This window comes from Lepidochelys olivacea, assembly GCF_965140295.1.
Source record: "Lepidochelys olivacea isolate rLepOli2 genome assembly, chromosome: 20".
Classification (NCBI taxonomy): domain Eukaryota; kingdom Metazoa; phylum Chordata; order Testudines; family Cheloniidae; genus Lepidochelys; species Lepidochelys olivacea.
Genome location: NC_140430.1, coordinates 14,374,277 through 14,391,853, shown reverse-complemented (window position 1 = coordinate 14,391,853; position 17,577 = coordinate 14,374,277). Strand labels below are relative to the sequence as shown.

The window sequence follows — 17,577 nt, the reverse complement described above, 5'->3', positions numbered from 1 at the left end:
TTACAAGAAAAATAAAAAAAATACAGAAACCATGATATATGAGAAACTGTTCCCACATAGAACAGCTTCTGAAATGGTTTCCATGAGATGCCAGCATGTTTTTAGGGGGTGAATTTTCCTTGTGGCAGACTGGCCTTTCATTCCTGTTGTCAATAAGTTCTATACATCTAATTTCCTGTGAAGCCCTGTTTAAATTTTTCCCGTAAGGGACTGTCTAGAGTAGGATAAAATGTTTTGTTTTTGTGTTTTAATGAGTTAGCGAACGCATTTTGCGACTACTTCAGTCTGTGGTCTGAAATAAAGTGGGAAATTTAGCACTTGGTTGTGCTAATGTCCAAATTCATGACTGATTAGCAGCACTTCCTGTAGACCTAGAATCATACAGTTGTAGGACTGGAATGGAACTCGAGGTCATCTAGTCCAGTCTCCTGCACTCGTGGCAGGACTAAGTATTATCTCTAGACTATCCCTGACAGGTGTTTGTCTAACCTGCTCTTAGAAATCTCCAATGATGGAGATTTCACAACCTCCCTAGGCAACTTATTCCAGTGCTTAACCACTCTGACGGGAAGTTTTTCCTAATCCAACCTGAACTGTCCTTACTGCAATTTAAGCCCATTGCTTCTTGTCCTATCCTCTGAGCTTAAGGAGAATAATTTTTCTCCCTACTCCTTGTAACAGCCTTTTAATGTACTTGAAAACTGTTGTGTCCCCTCTTTTCCAGGCTAAACAAACACATTTTTTTTCAATCTTCCCTCATAGGTCCTGTTTTCTAGATCTTTAATCTTTTTGTTGCTCTTCTCTGGACTTCCTCCAATATGTCAACATCTTTCCTGAAATGTGGCACTTAAAACTGGACACACTACTCCAGTTGAGGCCTATTCATTGCAGCATTAACCTTATTTAAAAATAATTGTTTGAACTTTTGATTATTGAAATAAGCAAAAATGACTCCTCACATCAGTCTCCCAAATAGGATTCTCATCACAAGTAAGTAACGTGATAAGCACTTCAGTTTGCCATATAACTACAGCCATGTCTACACTGACGAGCTTACAGCATCACATCTCTACCACTGTAAGATCGCTTATGTAGCCGCTCTATGCCAACAGGAGAGAACTCTCCTGTCAAAATAATGAAACCACCTAAATGAGCGGCGATAGCTATGTCTGCCAGATATACTCTCCTGCTGACATAGTGCTTTGCACATGAGCGCTTATGCCGGCAAAACTTATGTCACTCAGGGGTGTTTTGTTTTTTTTCCCCACACCCCAAGCAACATAAGTTTTGCTAACATAATTGAAGGTAGACCTGGCCTAAACTTGTGTAGTAAGGGGAGATGTCATTTTATATCACACCTCTCCCTCCCTGCCACCTTTTCCCTTTCATTTGTTCTGAGAGACATATAAAGCCCTGTCTACAGGGGCAAAAATGCTTATTTTTCAATTAAATTAGCTGAAATTAACCCTCCCCCCATTCCAAACAGCTGTGTAGACCAGTGGCTCTCAACCTTTCCAGACTACTGTACCCCTTTCAGAAGCAAAAAGAAAAAGAGTACTTGTGGCACCTTAGAGACTAACCAATTTATTTGAGCATGAGCTTTCGTGAGCTACAGCTCACTTCATCGGATGCATATGAAGTGAGCTATAGCTCACGAAAGCTCATGCTCAAATAAATTGGTTAGTCTCTAAGGTGCCACAAGTACTCCTTTTCTTTTTGCGAATACAGACTAACACGGCTGTTACTCTGAAACCTTTCAGAAGCCTGACTTTCGTCATGCGTATCTCACTTAAATTGCTTGCTTACAAAATCAAAGTGTCACAGCACACTATTACTGAAAAACTGCTTACTGTATCATTTTTACCATATAATTATAAAATAAATCAATTGGAAATATTGTACTTACTTTTTTCAGTATATAATATATAGAGAGCAGTATAAACAAGTAATTGTATGAAATTTAACTTTGTACTGACTTCGCTAGTGCTTTTTACGTAGCCTGTTGTAAAACTAGGCAAATATCTAGATGAGTTGATGTACCCCCGGAAGACCTATGTACCCCCAGGGGTACATGAACTACTGGTGTAAACAATGTTCGACAAGATTGTTTTGGTTAATTGTGCTCTAGCTTAAGCAGAGTCTAGCAACAATGTAAATTGATTTATTCAGTTTTAAAGGTGTTAAATTCTGTCTGCACAGGTATTGGAGTGCTTAATCCTTTAAAGCTAACTTAATTGAAAAACACACACCTTTTTTGGCCAATGTAGACAAGGACAAAAGTACTTTTTTCTTTAACTTCACATATGGTGGTTTGTATATAGTTAGCTTCACTGTTTCCTAAATTTTTGTGTGAGTGTTTCACAGCAAAATGGTAAAGAATTATTTTTTTAGATTAAAATCATGGTTGTAAAACCACTGAAACAACTACTAAGGGAACTCAGCACCTGGGGTTTTATCTGAAACAGCTTTCAACTACTTGGAAGTGAGTCGGATGTGCAGGGTGGCAGGGGAATTCACTGATCGCATTGTGGGAGGCCAGGGATGTACATGGGACGGGGGCAAGTTATGTGCAGGGGATCCTGTGTGGGGAGACAGGCTGTGGCCTTGAATAGGGAGCACCCAATCCTTATTCCTCTGACTCCCTTGCATCGTGACTCAACCCCATTTCCTCTTCACAGAACCTACCATTTCCCCACTTTCCCATTTCTGTCTGCCTTCATTGTGAGGCATACAGACATTTCTTTTCTTTGGGGCAAAAACAATTAACACAACAACCTCTGAAGCAACGTAGGAAGCAAAGCAGACATCTGAAAAACCTGTGTAGTCTATGTTCTCAGAACTATATAATTTTACTCAACCCCCACCTAAAAATTGTATTGATGTAGCAATCAGTGGCCATGTCTACACTACTGGCTAAATGAGCACTGCTGTAATGTTGATTTAGTGGGTCTGGTGAGGACACACTGAGTCGATGGGAGAGTGCTCTGCTGTTGACTTCTGTACTTCACCTCCTAAAGAGGCAGAAGCTATGTTGATGGAAGAGTGTCTCCCATCAACATAGCGTGTTGTAGCGACCACTGTAAGTCGACCTAAGTTATGTCTACTTCAGTTACGTAATTTATGTAACTGAACTAGCGTAACTTAGATCGACTTACAGTATTAGTGTATACCAGCCCTGAAATATAGACAAGGTGAACAATGAGAAGAGTTGTCTAGAGCCAACCAAGGCTAGCCGCAGCTGTGTTTTAAAAAGACCTACCTCTTCCCTTGTTCATGAGTATTGGGAGATAAAGTGGGGACCTGAGCACGGGACCCGGAGTAGAATTCTAATTCCTTGGGCAAAACTCTTAACCTCTCTGCCTTTCCCCCTCCCCCAATAAAGGCTTGTCTACACTAGGATTCGTCGCAGCCAGGTAACATGTTAACATGCAGCTTGCCCTGTCTACACAAGTTTTCAAACACATTAGTTAAAATGTTTTAGCTAACATTTTTTTACAAATATACCTTTGCATCCTAGTTTAGACATGTTCCTTAAAATGGGAGAACACATTCCTCACGTGGGTGTTGCTAGGATTAACACATTTCTTTAAAGTGCTTTGAAGATACAAAAGTGCTAAGCATGAGAGTTTGTTTAGCTACTGTCAAGCTATATCAAAGCCTTTAGGACTGTTAATGTCACTTATGTGAGGGAATTTCCTCCCTCCAAGGCTGTCTCGCAGGTTCTTGTGCTGCATTTGCTGTGTCTGTCTGTCCTACTGTAGATTTTCAGGGGTGGGATGTCAAATGCTTCAGAAGTGATCCAGTTCCAAAGCAAGTCTGTGTGGTGGTATAGGTATGTCCTATTGTGATTCACGATCTGATACTTCGATTTGGTTTGAATTTTTTGGATGAACCATTCTAGAGAAGGGTGAGGTATTATACTGTTGTCTACACTCCTCTTGTGAAAAGAAAAGGAGTACTTGTGGCATCTTAGAGACTAACCAATTTATTTCATCGGATGCATCCGATGAAGTGAGCTGTAGCTCACGAAAGCTCATGCTCAAATAAATTGGTTAGTCTCTAAGGTGCCACAAGTACTCCTTTTCTTTTTGCGAATACAGACTAACACGGCTGTTACTCTGAAACTCCTTTTGTGAAGATTCATAAATCCTTTTGTGACACTGTAATGGTCTTGCTCTAGAAATGATGATATTTAAGTTGTTGACTGTCAGTGGGGGAATAAGCACCTTTAAGGAACAGGAAAAACTCAGAAACAAAGCCATTGTTTTCATATACTACTTAAGGATCTGAGGGGTGGGAATAGGAAAATATACAGGCTCTGGAAGCAGAAGCTTTTTCTCAGTAGAATGTTGGGGTCCCCCCCCAAACTTTCCATGAGGTAGCAGATGCTCTTCAGAAGTGCACTGACAGAATTTTAAAGAATGATTCAATAATCTAATTCTTTGCTTTACGTTGCATTTTCAAACATGCTAAAAATAATCAAAACAGCAAAATATGGTCCTGGGGTTGTGGGAAAAGAAATAAAAATGCTGTTCTCCCAGTATCCAATCATTTGATTGTTCTGCCTTTTTTCTTAAGAATAGAGTTTATTGAAGCAATTTATCCTGACTAAGTGTGATATAAATCTCTGTACATGTATTTACATGCCGGTTATTGTTCTTAGTGAGTGAGCAGTTAATAGTTTTTGAGGGACAAAATGAATCCTCCTAATATCTTGCAAGATCAGTTAACTGCAATTCTCATAGCGCACAAGTCTCAAATTTTTAAACAGAGCTGCTTGTTACACTGTCAGAAGTGTCTGGGGGGGAAACCTGAAATGTTGTTTTTTTGTTTTGTTATTTTTTGGCGCCCCCCCCCCCCAGTTTTGATTAGTTTTATCAAGCCCCAAGAGTGTCTGCTGATCCATTTTTTAAAATGTCTTAAACAGCTTTTACGTGAACTGGAAGCATAAATACCAAATGAAGAGAGAACCAAAATCTTAAGTATTGGTGGAAGAAACAAGCTGTTTGTGACAGATGTTTGACATTACATTAATTAAAAGTAAGGATTTTTGCCTTGTAAATTAGAGCAGCCCTTCCTATTATCCTGCAAATATAATAGAATTTATTAGAAAAAATAAAATCACTTCTCCTCCTAGCTAAGTATACCATGCCGCTCCATTTAAAACCCCAAACTGTGTTAAAGTTTTGACTTTATAACCATCTTCACCCTTTCACCAATCAGTAGCTTCACCATTTTTTAAGGAGGATTTTTGCAAAACTTGAAAGATAACTAATGCCACCTTTCATCCATTCCTTGTCTGCCATTCACCTGTTATCACAACATGATTGTTCTTTCTTCAATGGTTTAATAGCTCCAAAACCTGCTGTTTAAAATTGCTGATGAAATTCACCACTGGACTGACAGAGGACTTCATTCCCCGTGGCTGTCTTGACAATGCAATCTCCCCTCGTACACTGCCTCACCAGTGTACCTAACCCCTAGCTCTCTATGTGAGGGGAGCATAGTCTCCATAGGCATACAATCCTTGGTACTGAGATTGACAGCTTGAAGATTTGGCAATCATAGCAGTTTACATCTTCAAAGTGCTGTTTTAAACATTAATTATTAACCACCCTTGCTTCACAGAGTGTATCTCCTTTTACAAATGGAGAAATTGAGGCATGAAGATGGGAATCAACTTGTCAAAGACCACACAAGTCATTGTCTACCCAGGGATTAGAAATCTGGAATACTTGACATGCAGTTTTGGGTTGAGTCTTATAGACCACACTAAAATGGTTACTGACCTAATGTCTGGAGGTACTGAGGGGTCTTAGGACCAACATGCAGTCCAATGTCCTTTCTGTTTGTAAAAACCAGCTGGATATACTGGGACTATGCTTGGTGGATACCATTACATCCTTTTGGGAGAACAGGGTATCCGCTTCCTTTGAATAGACAATTGTTAGGTCTTGTCTTGGTATACTATCTTTTGATACTGATAGTCCTGCCAAATTACCATCCTGTTCCAAACTTTACCCTCTTCTGGGAAAGGTGGTGACAAAGCAATTCTAGCAAGATTTGGAGGGAGTCTTAACTTTTCCTTCACTCCAGTTAGATTTCCAATCTGGTTATGGTACAGAAACAGCATCCGTTGCATTACCCATCTAAAGGAAGAAATCAAAGATAAATTTACAATGTTGGCTCTTTTAGATCCATCTACTTCCTTTGATACAGCTGACTGCAAGGTTCTGGGGTGATGGTTCTGGTCCTTAGCTGGGGCTGATGGAGTTTGTCTGGTCACTTTGCTCCTTTCTTTCTAGATTTCAGAGAATTGTTTTGAGTGAATGAGCATGGGGCAGACATGCATGTTACTGCAGCATCTGACCTTGACATTCCTCCTGTTTGAAGACTTTGTATACACGTTAGTTCTTAAAGAAGCATGGACTTACCCTGCTTTCAATATGCTGTTGATAACACCCATATCTATATCTCTGTTTTGTGGGGTCATCTGATGCATATGAGTGATTTTACCCAATGCCTGAATGAGATTAGGCGTAGAATGAGGGCTAGATGGTTGAAGATCAGTCTGGAAAAGATTGTGGTGATGTTTCTACGCTTTGGTTAGCAACTCAAAGAAGTGGCGGAGATCAGCCCCCTTGATTTGAGGGAGTTCACTTGCCTTTTGGTTTCTCAAGTTAACAATTTGAGGTCTGAGTTGGAAGCTTAGACAGATGTGGCCGAGACTGGTTTGTCGTCTTCTCCTCCCCCCCCCCCCCAAAAACTGCGCTTGTTGAGGCTTTTGACATATTTTAGATACTCCTCTTGCTGTTATCTACTATGCCTTTGCCATGTCGAGATTAGATCACTGTCAGGAGCTCTCTAGGCCATAATCTTCAGATCCATGAGAAAACTCCTGCTTCGTGCTGTGATGGGGCTCCAGGATCTATATTAATTTACAGGTACAATTTAAGATGTTACTGTTGATTTATAAAGTCCTAAGCGTTTGTGTTCCAGCTGCGTCTCTTGTGGGGGTTTTCTGATCAGTAGATGCCTCTGAGCTGATAGTCCTGTGGTTTCTGAGGGAGGGATTGCTAGCAGGGCATTTTCTGTGAGGGGCCATTGCATTGGAACTGTTCTCCTTCCCCAACCACAAACGAAATCCCAAGCCAGTTTGCTTCTTCTAGGATCTTTGGAGCTTGTTAACCTTCAGTGCACTCTGCAAGGCCCATTTAACTTTCTCTGAGTTTTCTGGGAGGTGTGTGGGGGCTAATATTTGTGGTTAGCCTTATTTAGGTGCAAATTATGAAGCACCCTTGTTGTCAGTCCATTATATTTTTGTTTGGAGGCTATTTACCCATTGTTTTTTCATGTTTATATAGGGCATAGAGTTCATTTGCTTAATAAATCTAAACATGGTCCAAATTGTGATAGAAGACTTTGTAGATACCCTTTAGAAAGATCAGAATTGCAATCCACTCATTTCACATGGGCTGCTAAACAGCTATTGATGGGAACAGTTTTTAGCCAGGACCAACTTGGGCCAGATTTGATCAAGCACTCTAGGGAGAGAAAAGCACCACATCTCATCAGTCCTTTCAGATATGCTATTACTTTACACCCCTAAGCCATCTTTAGCTCCAATTAAAATGCAAACTTCTCCCCCAACCCACCACATCCCCCCCCCCCCCGTCTTGTTTTGTTGCACCACTAGAGTACTTTCCATATAGTTCCAAAAAATAACTCTCTCCACCCTCTCAGTGCTACTGAGGTGTTTTTACATGGTTAGAAATTTTAAAATCTAAACAAAAAAGTGTGGTTTTTTTTTATGAACTAATTTTGGCTGCATCCTGGTTCCATTTCTGTTCTTGGCTCCAGTGATGCATGTCGGCTTTCTACAGCCAAGAGCGTAACTGAGAGAGAGAGAGAGGCTAGAAGCAACATGAACAGTCAGGACACGTTCACACAGTAAACCCCCTGAAGAGATAACATTTTCTTTATTATAGCTTTTTAAAATCTAGCTATAAAAATATCAGTGGGTGGATGGAACCATTATTTCTAGAATTTGAGGTGGTGGGGGTTACTTTATTTACTCTTATTTTTTATTAATAAGAATAGCTTCACTTGTAGCGTAATAGGACAGAGTGCTTTGTTATCCTTGGCTATAATCTGTGATAAACTACCCTTGCCATCAGCCATGTAGTTTACCCACTAGGGAGCCAGATTATTGCCTTGTAAAATGGAGGCACCACTCCTATAATCCCTTAATTAATTAAATGACAAATTTTAGTTCTCTCCCATTGAAAATATAACTTGTATGTAGAACAGACTCGATTTATCTGACTGCTTCTGGGTTACACATTTTTCTGTAGAATGTTACTGTGTGTGTGTGTGTGTGTGTGTGTGTTGTGCACGTGCGTGCTTTGTATACTGTATTAAAAATCAATGAAGAAAATAAAGAATTTGATTAATACTTTGCTTTCTCTAGTACCTTCCATCTGAGGATACAGGAGTGTTTTGCAAATGTTTATTATTTCTTACAGTCCTACTGTGAGACATGTCGGTACTGTCTCCATTTCCAGGTGGGGGTTTGGGGTGAATACTGAGGGTATGTTTACACTGCAGCTGGGAAAGTTTCTTCCCAGTGCGGGTAGACAAACATGCATTAGCACAGGGAGGCAGCTTGAGATAGCCAGGGGTCCAGGTAGGTTTGTACTCAGGTGGCTAGCCCGAGTGGCAGCCTGTGCTGCCCCTGGCTACTCTGCTACTTTCAGTGTACTTATTTGAGCAGAGCTACCATGTCTGCCTACCCATGCTGGGAAGCATGCTCCCAGCTGCAGGGTAGACATACCCTGAAATGGAGAGAGCAGGAAGTCTCTTGCTGAGGCCAGGCCATGAAAGAACCAGGAATGGAACCCTGGAGTGCTGACTACATGTCCCTTATTCTGACCAGTAGACTAGGCTGTCATGGCTCCTCCTTTAACTATTAGACAAAATTTCCTCTTTGCAAATGCAAAAATTACTGGGTCACATTAATTAAGACTTTAACTGAGACTGGATTAATTCCTTCTTCTGTACATGTAATCTAAGGGGCACAGAAAGCCCCTTCTTCCCCATATCAGCAGTCTTACTTAATTATATTCCTTTAAAGAGCTTCTGCTCCTGATATTTTGAATTTTTTTAGCTTATTTAACAATTTCCATCCCTCTTTCCTTTCTCCTCAGCTTTGCCCAGCTATATAAGATATGGGAGACGACAGGCCGTTTGTGTGCAATGCCCCCGGCTGTGGACAGGTACTTTTACAGTATACTTTATTGTGAATGTGTTGTTGTGAATCAAAGTGTCTGTTTTTATCACTGAGGCAAAGAGTTTAGAGCCAGCATTTTACATGATCACTGAAGGTAATCAGATCGGAGGATTTGCAGTGTGTAAATCCAAGTTATGAGCAAGTGCAGGCACTACAAAGTAATGAAATCTGCCTTGCTTTGTGCCATATTGTTATTCTGCTGGTGTCTTTCATAAGACCCACACAGCCCAGAAACAACACGCTGATCTCCAGTTAACGTTTTCTGATAGCGTTACACACATTCATTCAAGGCTATTTAGCCAAAGGACAGATATTCCTTCTCTGTCAGGATGAGTTAGCTGTGATAGCATATTCCGTAAGGCAGCTGAGAATGTGACAGTTGATGGTTTGCTGCTATGTGAACCCCAAACTGCTAGATTCTATTTTGAGCTTTAAAAAAAAAAAATTTTTTTTTCCTCCATAGGTTACCTGCTAGTGTTAGTTGCAGCCTTGCAAAACTCTTTTTGCTCACTCACCTGGGTTGAGTGTTTGTTCGTTTTTTATGAATGAGTAAAATACCTCTTTTCATGTGATAAAGGTCAGGTGAGTAGACTTTTGTGCCTGGGCTGGTAAATGTCCATGACAAGTCTGTCTCCTCCCCCCCACCCCCCTTAGTGTTTCCTTGAAGTCTGACTTAATACAAAACAAACCTCTAAGAACAGACAGTGTCGTTTTCCCTTCATTAAAACACTAGTGCCTCCTGATCCTTTATAGCGCCCATTGCCCATACCATCTGGGCAACTCTCACTTTTCCTTTAAAAAACAAAACATATGAACTATTGAGCCATTCAAGTGGGGACTTGGTAAAATCCTACATAAATTCCTTACCGTAGTTACTGTTGGCTAATGAATTAAAAGCCTATGTGTTATGGTTCAAAAATTTCAGAAGGGGTGAACAGGCATGCCCCTAAATGGTTTGTGGCTTTTAACCAGATCTTCAGTGATTCATATCCACTTTGTTACATAATGGTCACAGTCAGGGAAATGGGTTGCCAAACTATTATGATTGACACACTTGGGAGCCATAACTAATTCCCTGGATGAACCCCCACAGCATAATTTAGGGTTTTTTTTTTAAAAAAAAATATTTTAATGCCTCTTCGGGTCTTTCATGATGAACATTGAAAGGGATAATTCTGTACCCTTGAGGCATGTGCTTTAAGACATGATAATATTTTGATACAGCTACTTGATTAGTGGATTAGATTTTTCTGCTACACAAAGTACTTTGCCTTTTCTAAAAACAAATGCAGTTGCTGTGTTTTAGTCTTTTTTTGCTTAAGAACATTTCTAGTATCAGTCTAATCTGATGCATTTTTTATTCTGCCCTTATGTGGACTTGATTTTGTAGCCTGTTTTCTCTCTCCTTTGTTCCTGAAATTGTGCAAGTCATCATAAACTGTACTTGCTGTATCTGAGCACTGACATGAAGACTTCAGTTATTTAACTCTAAAATCAGATTCATAAGCAAATGAGGCAACCCAAAACTTATTTAAATAATTTAAAAAAACCTACCCAAATGAGATATAAGGGTGGCTGCTTTTCTCTTTCATTGCTCAAGGAGAATCCTCCTCCTCCTTGTGTGTAATTCTGTCAATTCTTGATTTTTAATGTTGAAATGTTAACTTTACACCAATTATTATTATTTTTTTGTTATGGCAGTGCGTAAGGGCCAATCAAGAATGCAGCCCCATTGTGCTGGCTGCTGTACAAACACAGTAGTAGACAGCCTGTGCCCAACAGAATGATGCATACTCTATAAGGCTAGAAGGGACCATTGTGGTCATGTAGTTTGATCATGTGTATAACACAAGTCATAGGACTTCCCTGAATTTAATTCTGTTTGAAGTAGAGCATATCTTTTAAAAAAACATCCAGTCTTGATTGAAAATTTTCTAGTAATAAAAAATCCACCATAGCCTTTAGTAAATTGTTCCAATAGTTAATTACCCTCATTATTAAAAATGTGCACCTTATGTCTAGTTTAAACTTGTCCACTTCAACTTCTGGCAATTGGATCTTGTTGATCTATTTCTCAGCTAGATTAAAGAGCCCTTTATTATTCTTGCTGTTCCCAATGTAGATACATATAGACTCTGATCAAGTCATCTTTGTGTTCAGCTAAATAGATCGAGTTCATGAATCTTTTGCTGTAAGGCATGTTTTCCGATCCTTTAATCATTTTTCGGTTGTGCACTTCACGCTGAAGGTTTTCAAGCCATAAGCATGGCATTCACCGCTAAAATGCAACCACCTCTGCAGTGAAATGCAGCTGTTGAATAGCACAGAGAAACAGTAGACAACAGTCTGGGACTGGATGTGGAGGTGAATATCCAACTTTGAATGCATTTAGGGAGGCCATAATGTCAGCTGAAGTTCATTTCTCCATAGACAACCTTTTAATCAATGCAAACAAGGAAATACAGGGCCAGCAGTCTTCCACTTCCCCGGCTGTATATAAGATTGGTTGGTAGCTTTTAATAACTTGATTTTTATAGTAGAAATTGAGGGACCATTCTTTTAGGCAGACTGTTTTCAGTGGTCAAATTCTGACGACATGTGCTGCCATTTCTGGCACCAGACCCTGACCTTTGACAAGCTACCTAGATTCCTTCTATCAAAAGGGTTTCCTTCAGGTAAACATATAATCAAATATGGAGGGTCAGTTCAACTGTGGCTTCCATTATGATTGCACTCACTTATTCCATGGGTGAATTTGTCCCCAAGTTGCCTAAGAATCGGGACCACTGTTTCCAAATGTGGTTGGCTAAAGATAGACACCTAAATCTTTGTGTAGGCAGCTAGGTAAGTGGCATGACCTTTCAAAGGTCCTGAGCACCTACAACTCCTGATACAATCAGTGGGAGCTGTGGGGGTGGGGGGGAAGCAGCTTTTGAAAATCAGGCTTCTTTTTATTTCGATGCCCAACTTTAAGTTTGAAAACATGGGTCCAAGATTCTATTAATAACATGATTATATTGCTTACAGTGTTGTACTAACTAGTCCTTTTCCAAGGAAATAGAGACAATTCCTGCCCCCAAAGAACTTGCAACTCAAAATATTGAAGCTAATAACTACATTCAATATCCTATATGAAATAAGTCTCAGTCCAGCTCCCAATAGAAAGGTTATAGAAGTCACCATCACAGTATGACAGCGATCCTCCCTTTATTGCCAGTTGCAGCAGAGGCCAACGATTGGATGGATGGATGTGAGGGAGGGCTCTTCTCTCCACTATGGAGGACTGTCCCTTCAGGTCAGGGGTGAGGGACATTGGAAGATGAGGCTTTTCTTGCTGCAGTTCATACTTTCTAAACATCAGGCACCTGTCAGAGACCCTGGTACACTTACCTGCAGTGTGCCAGGTTACAGCCTCTCTTTCTGGCTCCTCCAGAGCCCCCAGCTGCACTTTACCCCCACATCTTTTCTTATGCACACACCCAGTCTGTGATCTCCAAAAGCCATGAGTTTGCCTCATTAGTGCCCTCTGGACAGTGTCCAAAACTGTCCCTCTGTCATACCAGAAGGGGGAAGCTTGACAGGGAGCCTCTGTGACTGTGGGGTCCCTATATGTGACTCTCTTGCATAGCTGGTCGTCGTTCCTTTGGATAGCGTCCTCTGACTCCTTTGCAGAGTGGTAGGTGCTGCCTGGAGTTCTCTGTTTACATGCCCCAGTCTTTTCCCTTGTTTTAAATCTTTGAATCATGCTCCCATTCCTGTGGTTTGTTTTTTTGTTTTTGATTTGTCCCATGGAATCAGTTGATCTTTCGTCCTGTGACCCATTTCTCAACTGAGGGGGTGAGTTAGGGTGACAAGATAGCAAGTGTGAAAAATTGGAACATTCCCCCCTTGCCCCTGGAGTGGTGGTATAGTTACATATATGACACAGCCCCTAATATTGGGACATCTGGCCAACCTAGGATGGGCCCTTAGGTGTAGGTGGGCTCTGCCCACCATTCATGAATAGCAAATAGGCTGGCACCTTTCACCACCATTGTATTTATATGTTTGGTCTTTAAAATAGTATGTATATACTATTTTAAAGACCAAACATAAATATAATGGTGGTGAAAGGTGCCAACCTATACTGACCAAACAGGTTAAAACTTTCATTATCCATGCATGTGCACAAATATGACCCTGGGCAGACAGCCACAAGCTATGTCTCGTGTTCTTATTTGCAGTTCAGAACTCATTTATGATCTTCAGTGACCCACCATTTGGAAACACTGCATTAAAGAGCATATGAGCAGGAGAAAGCAGAACAACGCAAATAGCTCTGAAAAGCAGACTTGGAACAACTGTTATGAAGCCAGTCACAAATTTTTTTTTGCTAAAGGGAGAAGTCCATCACTTCCTTATATGAGTTGTCAGTTGGCTCTTCTTTTCCTATGTGGTTGTGACTAGCCTCTCACTTTACTTCCTTTCTTGCTCCTTTTCCCTTCCCCTCCACTGCTTCTGTATAGAAATTCGAAAAATGCTGTGGTAAGGGCAGGTGAAGGGAGTGGATACCTAAAATAGATTAGAAGATCTTACAATACTCACCATATCATCAAAACTTGTGAGCTTGCAGTGGGTATGTAAACATGTTTTGGTTGCTAGGTCTTTAATGGCTGTTATTTTTGGATTCTGTACATGATTACTTCCCAACAGTGAGTTTGATGTGACCCAGCTGAGTGCTAAATGTGCTGCATATACTTTTTAAAAAAAAGATTCTGCTCAAGGTCGTTTATCTGGTTGGTTTGTTTTTTGTTTTTGTTTCTCTTGTTTAAGAGGACAGATGACACTCTCCCCCCCCCGCACCCCGTTACCCTCTCCCTCATTGCCAGAAAGAGGAGCTCTTGAACAAACAAGAATGTGTCCCTTGGCTGCAACATTCTCTGAAGGAAATGAAGAAAATAAAGCAGCATGTTAGTCTCTGTATTGATTATAGTAGATGCAAAGCTGTGCCTTGAGTAAGGCTTTTGTTGTGTGTAATGTGAAACGGATCCAGAAGGTCCTGTTGGGGAAGGTGTCATGCACTAGCTAATGATTATTAAAATAGTCTTCTAACCGCATTTAAAATACACTCTCTGTGATTAACTACACCCTTTGGAACTAAATGTTAGCAATAAACTTTAATGTTGTCGTTACAGTGGAAAGGTATTGACTAAAAATGTATAATGATACAGCACTGACTCATTAATAAAAAGGAAGATTTTAGCAGGTTTAAGCATCTTAGACATCTAGGGCAAAGGTCTGAGAGGAAGGCATGGATTCTGCTCACAATTCTGCCACTGATTTAGTGTGACCTGAGACAAGTCACTTAATTTCTGTGCCTGTTTTCACCTTCTATAAAAATATGTAAAAATACTTAGCTACCTATTAAAAGCACTTCCAAGATTCAGGATTAAAAGTGGAATTGAATCATTGATGGTGCAAAATGGTATGTGTTGGAATGGTTGGGGGGAGGGTGTGTGTGTGTTTTGATAATGGAATGTACCTCCCTCTACTTCCACCTGCTTTATAATGATATCTGTGAAGGTTGCACAGTTTTTGGATTTTTAGGAAGGGTTATAACGGAAAGAAGATCATTATTAATATGCTTCATCCATAACAGTTGCCTAAACTAGAGAGCTGTTTTAGTGGAGGTGTGATAATGTTGAATATATTCCACAAGAAGGAGGACTTTGGTCTGTTACCACCCCGAAAAACGGAATGTTTTATTTTTAAGTGACACACCGCTTACAGAATCTCATCACATCATATTTATACAAGCCATTTCCTCAAACCATCGTTTGGGTCTTAAATTCTTAAATTAAGGGTGGGTTTATTCCCCTCTAAGCCCATGCCATTGGGGTGATGTCCCTGGAAAGTCCAAGAAACTAGAAGCCCAGAACTTTCATGAGGGCAGAAAAATGATTTTTCTTTTTTGTCGCTTGTTGTATCCTCTTATCTTGTCATATAATAGAAATAATGTTTATGGCATTGAAGCCACAGCATCACTTGGCATTTAACCAACCTCAAAAGCAGTTTATTGCTTTGTATACTCTGCCACTATGACCATTATCCCTTAAATCTCTATTGCTTTGTAATATACGAGGCAACAAATGGCTTCTGTGATTGGCTAAATGTGGAACTGAAGCTAAGGTGTGTTTTATTGCCTGTATAATACAAATGAATATAGATTATTCCTGTTATACGAGCTCTGATATTAAAGAGAAAAAAGGTTCTCTTCTCTCTCTGTGTGAGGCTTTCTAGTGGCAGGCTGTCCTCTCCATGCTTCAGCATTTCCAGTGGCATAGAATATGTAGTTTGCTAAAGCCTTGCCTGCACTGGAGATGTGCTGTTTCCAGCCACCATGACAGCCACTGGTGTAAACCATCACTGTAGACAGTGTAAACAACGGTCTGCACCAGCACATTTTATCCCAATTCTGAGTAGGGGGTGAACTGCACCAATGCAAAGAACGGCTTTGCCTGCCTACAGTAGGATTTGTACTGGTGCAGGTACATCAATGGCTGGAAATCTCCAGTGTAGGGAAATCTTAAGACTAACTATACAGAAAAAACTCCATTGTGAAGCAGTTGTACACAACAACATGGAGGAAGAGAGGGTAAATACTACTACATGGCTTAATTTTTCAGTTCTGTGTTTGTGTGGGTTTGTGTTAGGCATAGTGTGTGTGAGTGACAAGCCTGAACAATGAAGTGTTTTGTAGATTAATTTCCTTGGGTTTTTTGAAGTGTTTAACTGGAGAAGGCGGGGGGCAGACCTGTGGTAGTAGAGTACAATAGGAGAATACCTTACCCATCAGCAACTGTGGATAGAATAAAACATGAGACACATGCTCCTCATGGTGAAGGTTGTATGTGCCTGGGCTCATCAATAAGGCCTCTGTGCAACTGGCCCCAATCAACTAATCAGGCATGTGTGCACAGCACATAGCAGCATTCAATTACAGGCTGAACCTCTCTTGTCTGGCACCCTCGGGACCTGACCGGTGCCGAACCTGAGAATTTGCCGAACCACGGGAGGTCAATACGGTATTATAGTGAGCAGGTTTCGTTTTATTTTTATTTTGCTGAGGTGAATAAACAGAACAACGTACTGATGTGCCCTTTTCCAATTTCTGCAACAATTCTACCTTTTGCTGTATCGATATTGACACATGCTTATGCTTAGCAGCATTACCAGCACTTCCACTGCTTACTGGTGTCTTAGAAGACATATTAAGGGGTAAATAGAGCTAAATAACAGCACAGAACACTGAGAGCCAGGACTGACAGCTGTAAACAAACTTTGCCGGACCGCGGGAAACTTGGCCCCACCCAAGATAAGCGGACATTCAGCTAACTAAAATCATGCTGGGCCATGGATGTTGCCAGACCAGAGTGCCGGACTAGAGAGGTTCAATCTGTGTAACTTTAATAACTAAAAATATCCCAGAATCCAGATTTTTTTTAAAAACAGCTTCCCATTATACCGGTTCTCCTCAGGGTCCACCTCTCTACCAGATTTTGTGTAGACTGGCAATTTTAAGAGGTCTCTATCTACAATAAAAATTTATGAAGATAAAGCAAACAGAAATTACAAAGAAAATTCTAAGGACATAAAAACTAACTCTCTGTGACTCTTCACTCCAGTTGTCCACCTACTTTTATTGAAAACAGGAGTTTACTCCCATTTGTAACCCAGCCCTAACTGTGGAGTCATTACCATGCATCTCTATAACAGAGCAGGACTGGAGTTAAAATAAAGATACACTGATCAAGGAGAGTGGCTTATGTGGAGAGGAGACTGAGGCTTTGTCTGCACTACAGAGTTTTGTTGATATAAATTTACCCGACAGTCAAAAACTGGTATAATTACATGTGCATGTTCACACAACGCTCCTTCTGTCAGCAGAGTGCGTCCACAATTAGTGCTCTAGCATTGACAGAGAGCAGTGCACTGTGGGTAGCTATCCCACTGTGCTACTCGCCACCTTCTGCCTCTAGGAGTTGTGGGAAGGCAAAGTGGATCTCAGTGCATTGTGGTTGCAGGCTCAGTGTTCCACGGTGAAGTTCTTTCCATCCCAGCATTCCATGGATTTCTGACTGCATTTTGTGGCATTTTTCAATGGCCACTGTTTTTATTGTGTGCCTGCCATCTCTGTCTGAAAGGATAGATTCCACACTGCTCTCTACTGTTGTGGTCATGTAGTATATCATGAGCACCCAATCTGAACAGGAATCAGAGTTGCTTGACCTGCTATGTGCCATGGAAAG

The 17,577-nt window shown here is 40.7% G+C and overlaps 1 protein-coding gene across 2 annotated transcripts in view; it reads left to right on the top strand.

Annotated features, from left to right (window-relative positions):
* Positions 1–17,577, top strand: part of ATF7 (activating transcription factor 7) — a 108,702-nt gene that overhangs the window by 21,633 nt on the left and 69,492 nt on the right. For both annotated transcript variants that reach the window (XM_084610077.1, XM_084610078.1), the window contains exon 2: positions 9,207–9,275. In XM_084610077.1, the coding sequence (XP_084466203.1) occupies positions 9,228–9,275 (48 nt within the window). In that variant the 5' untranslated portion in view covers positions 9,207–9,227. The remainder of the gene's footprint in view (positions 1–9,206; positions 9,276–17,577) is intronic.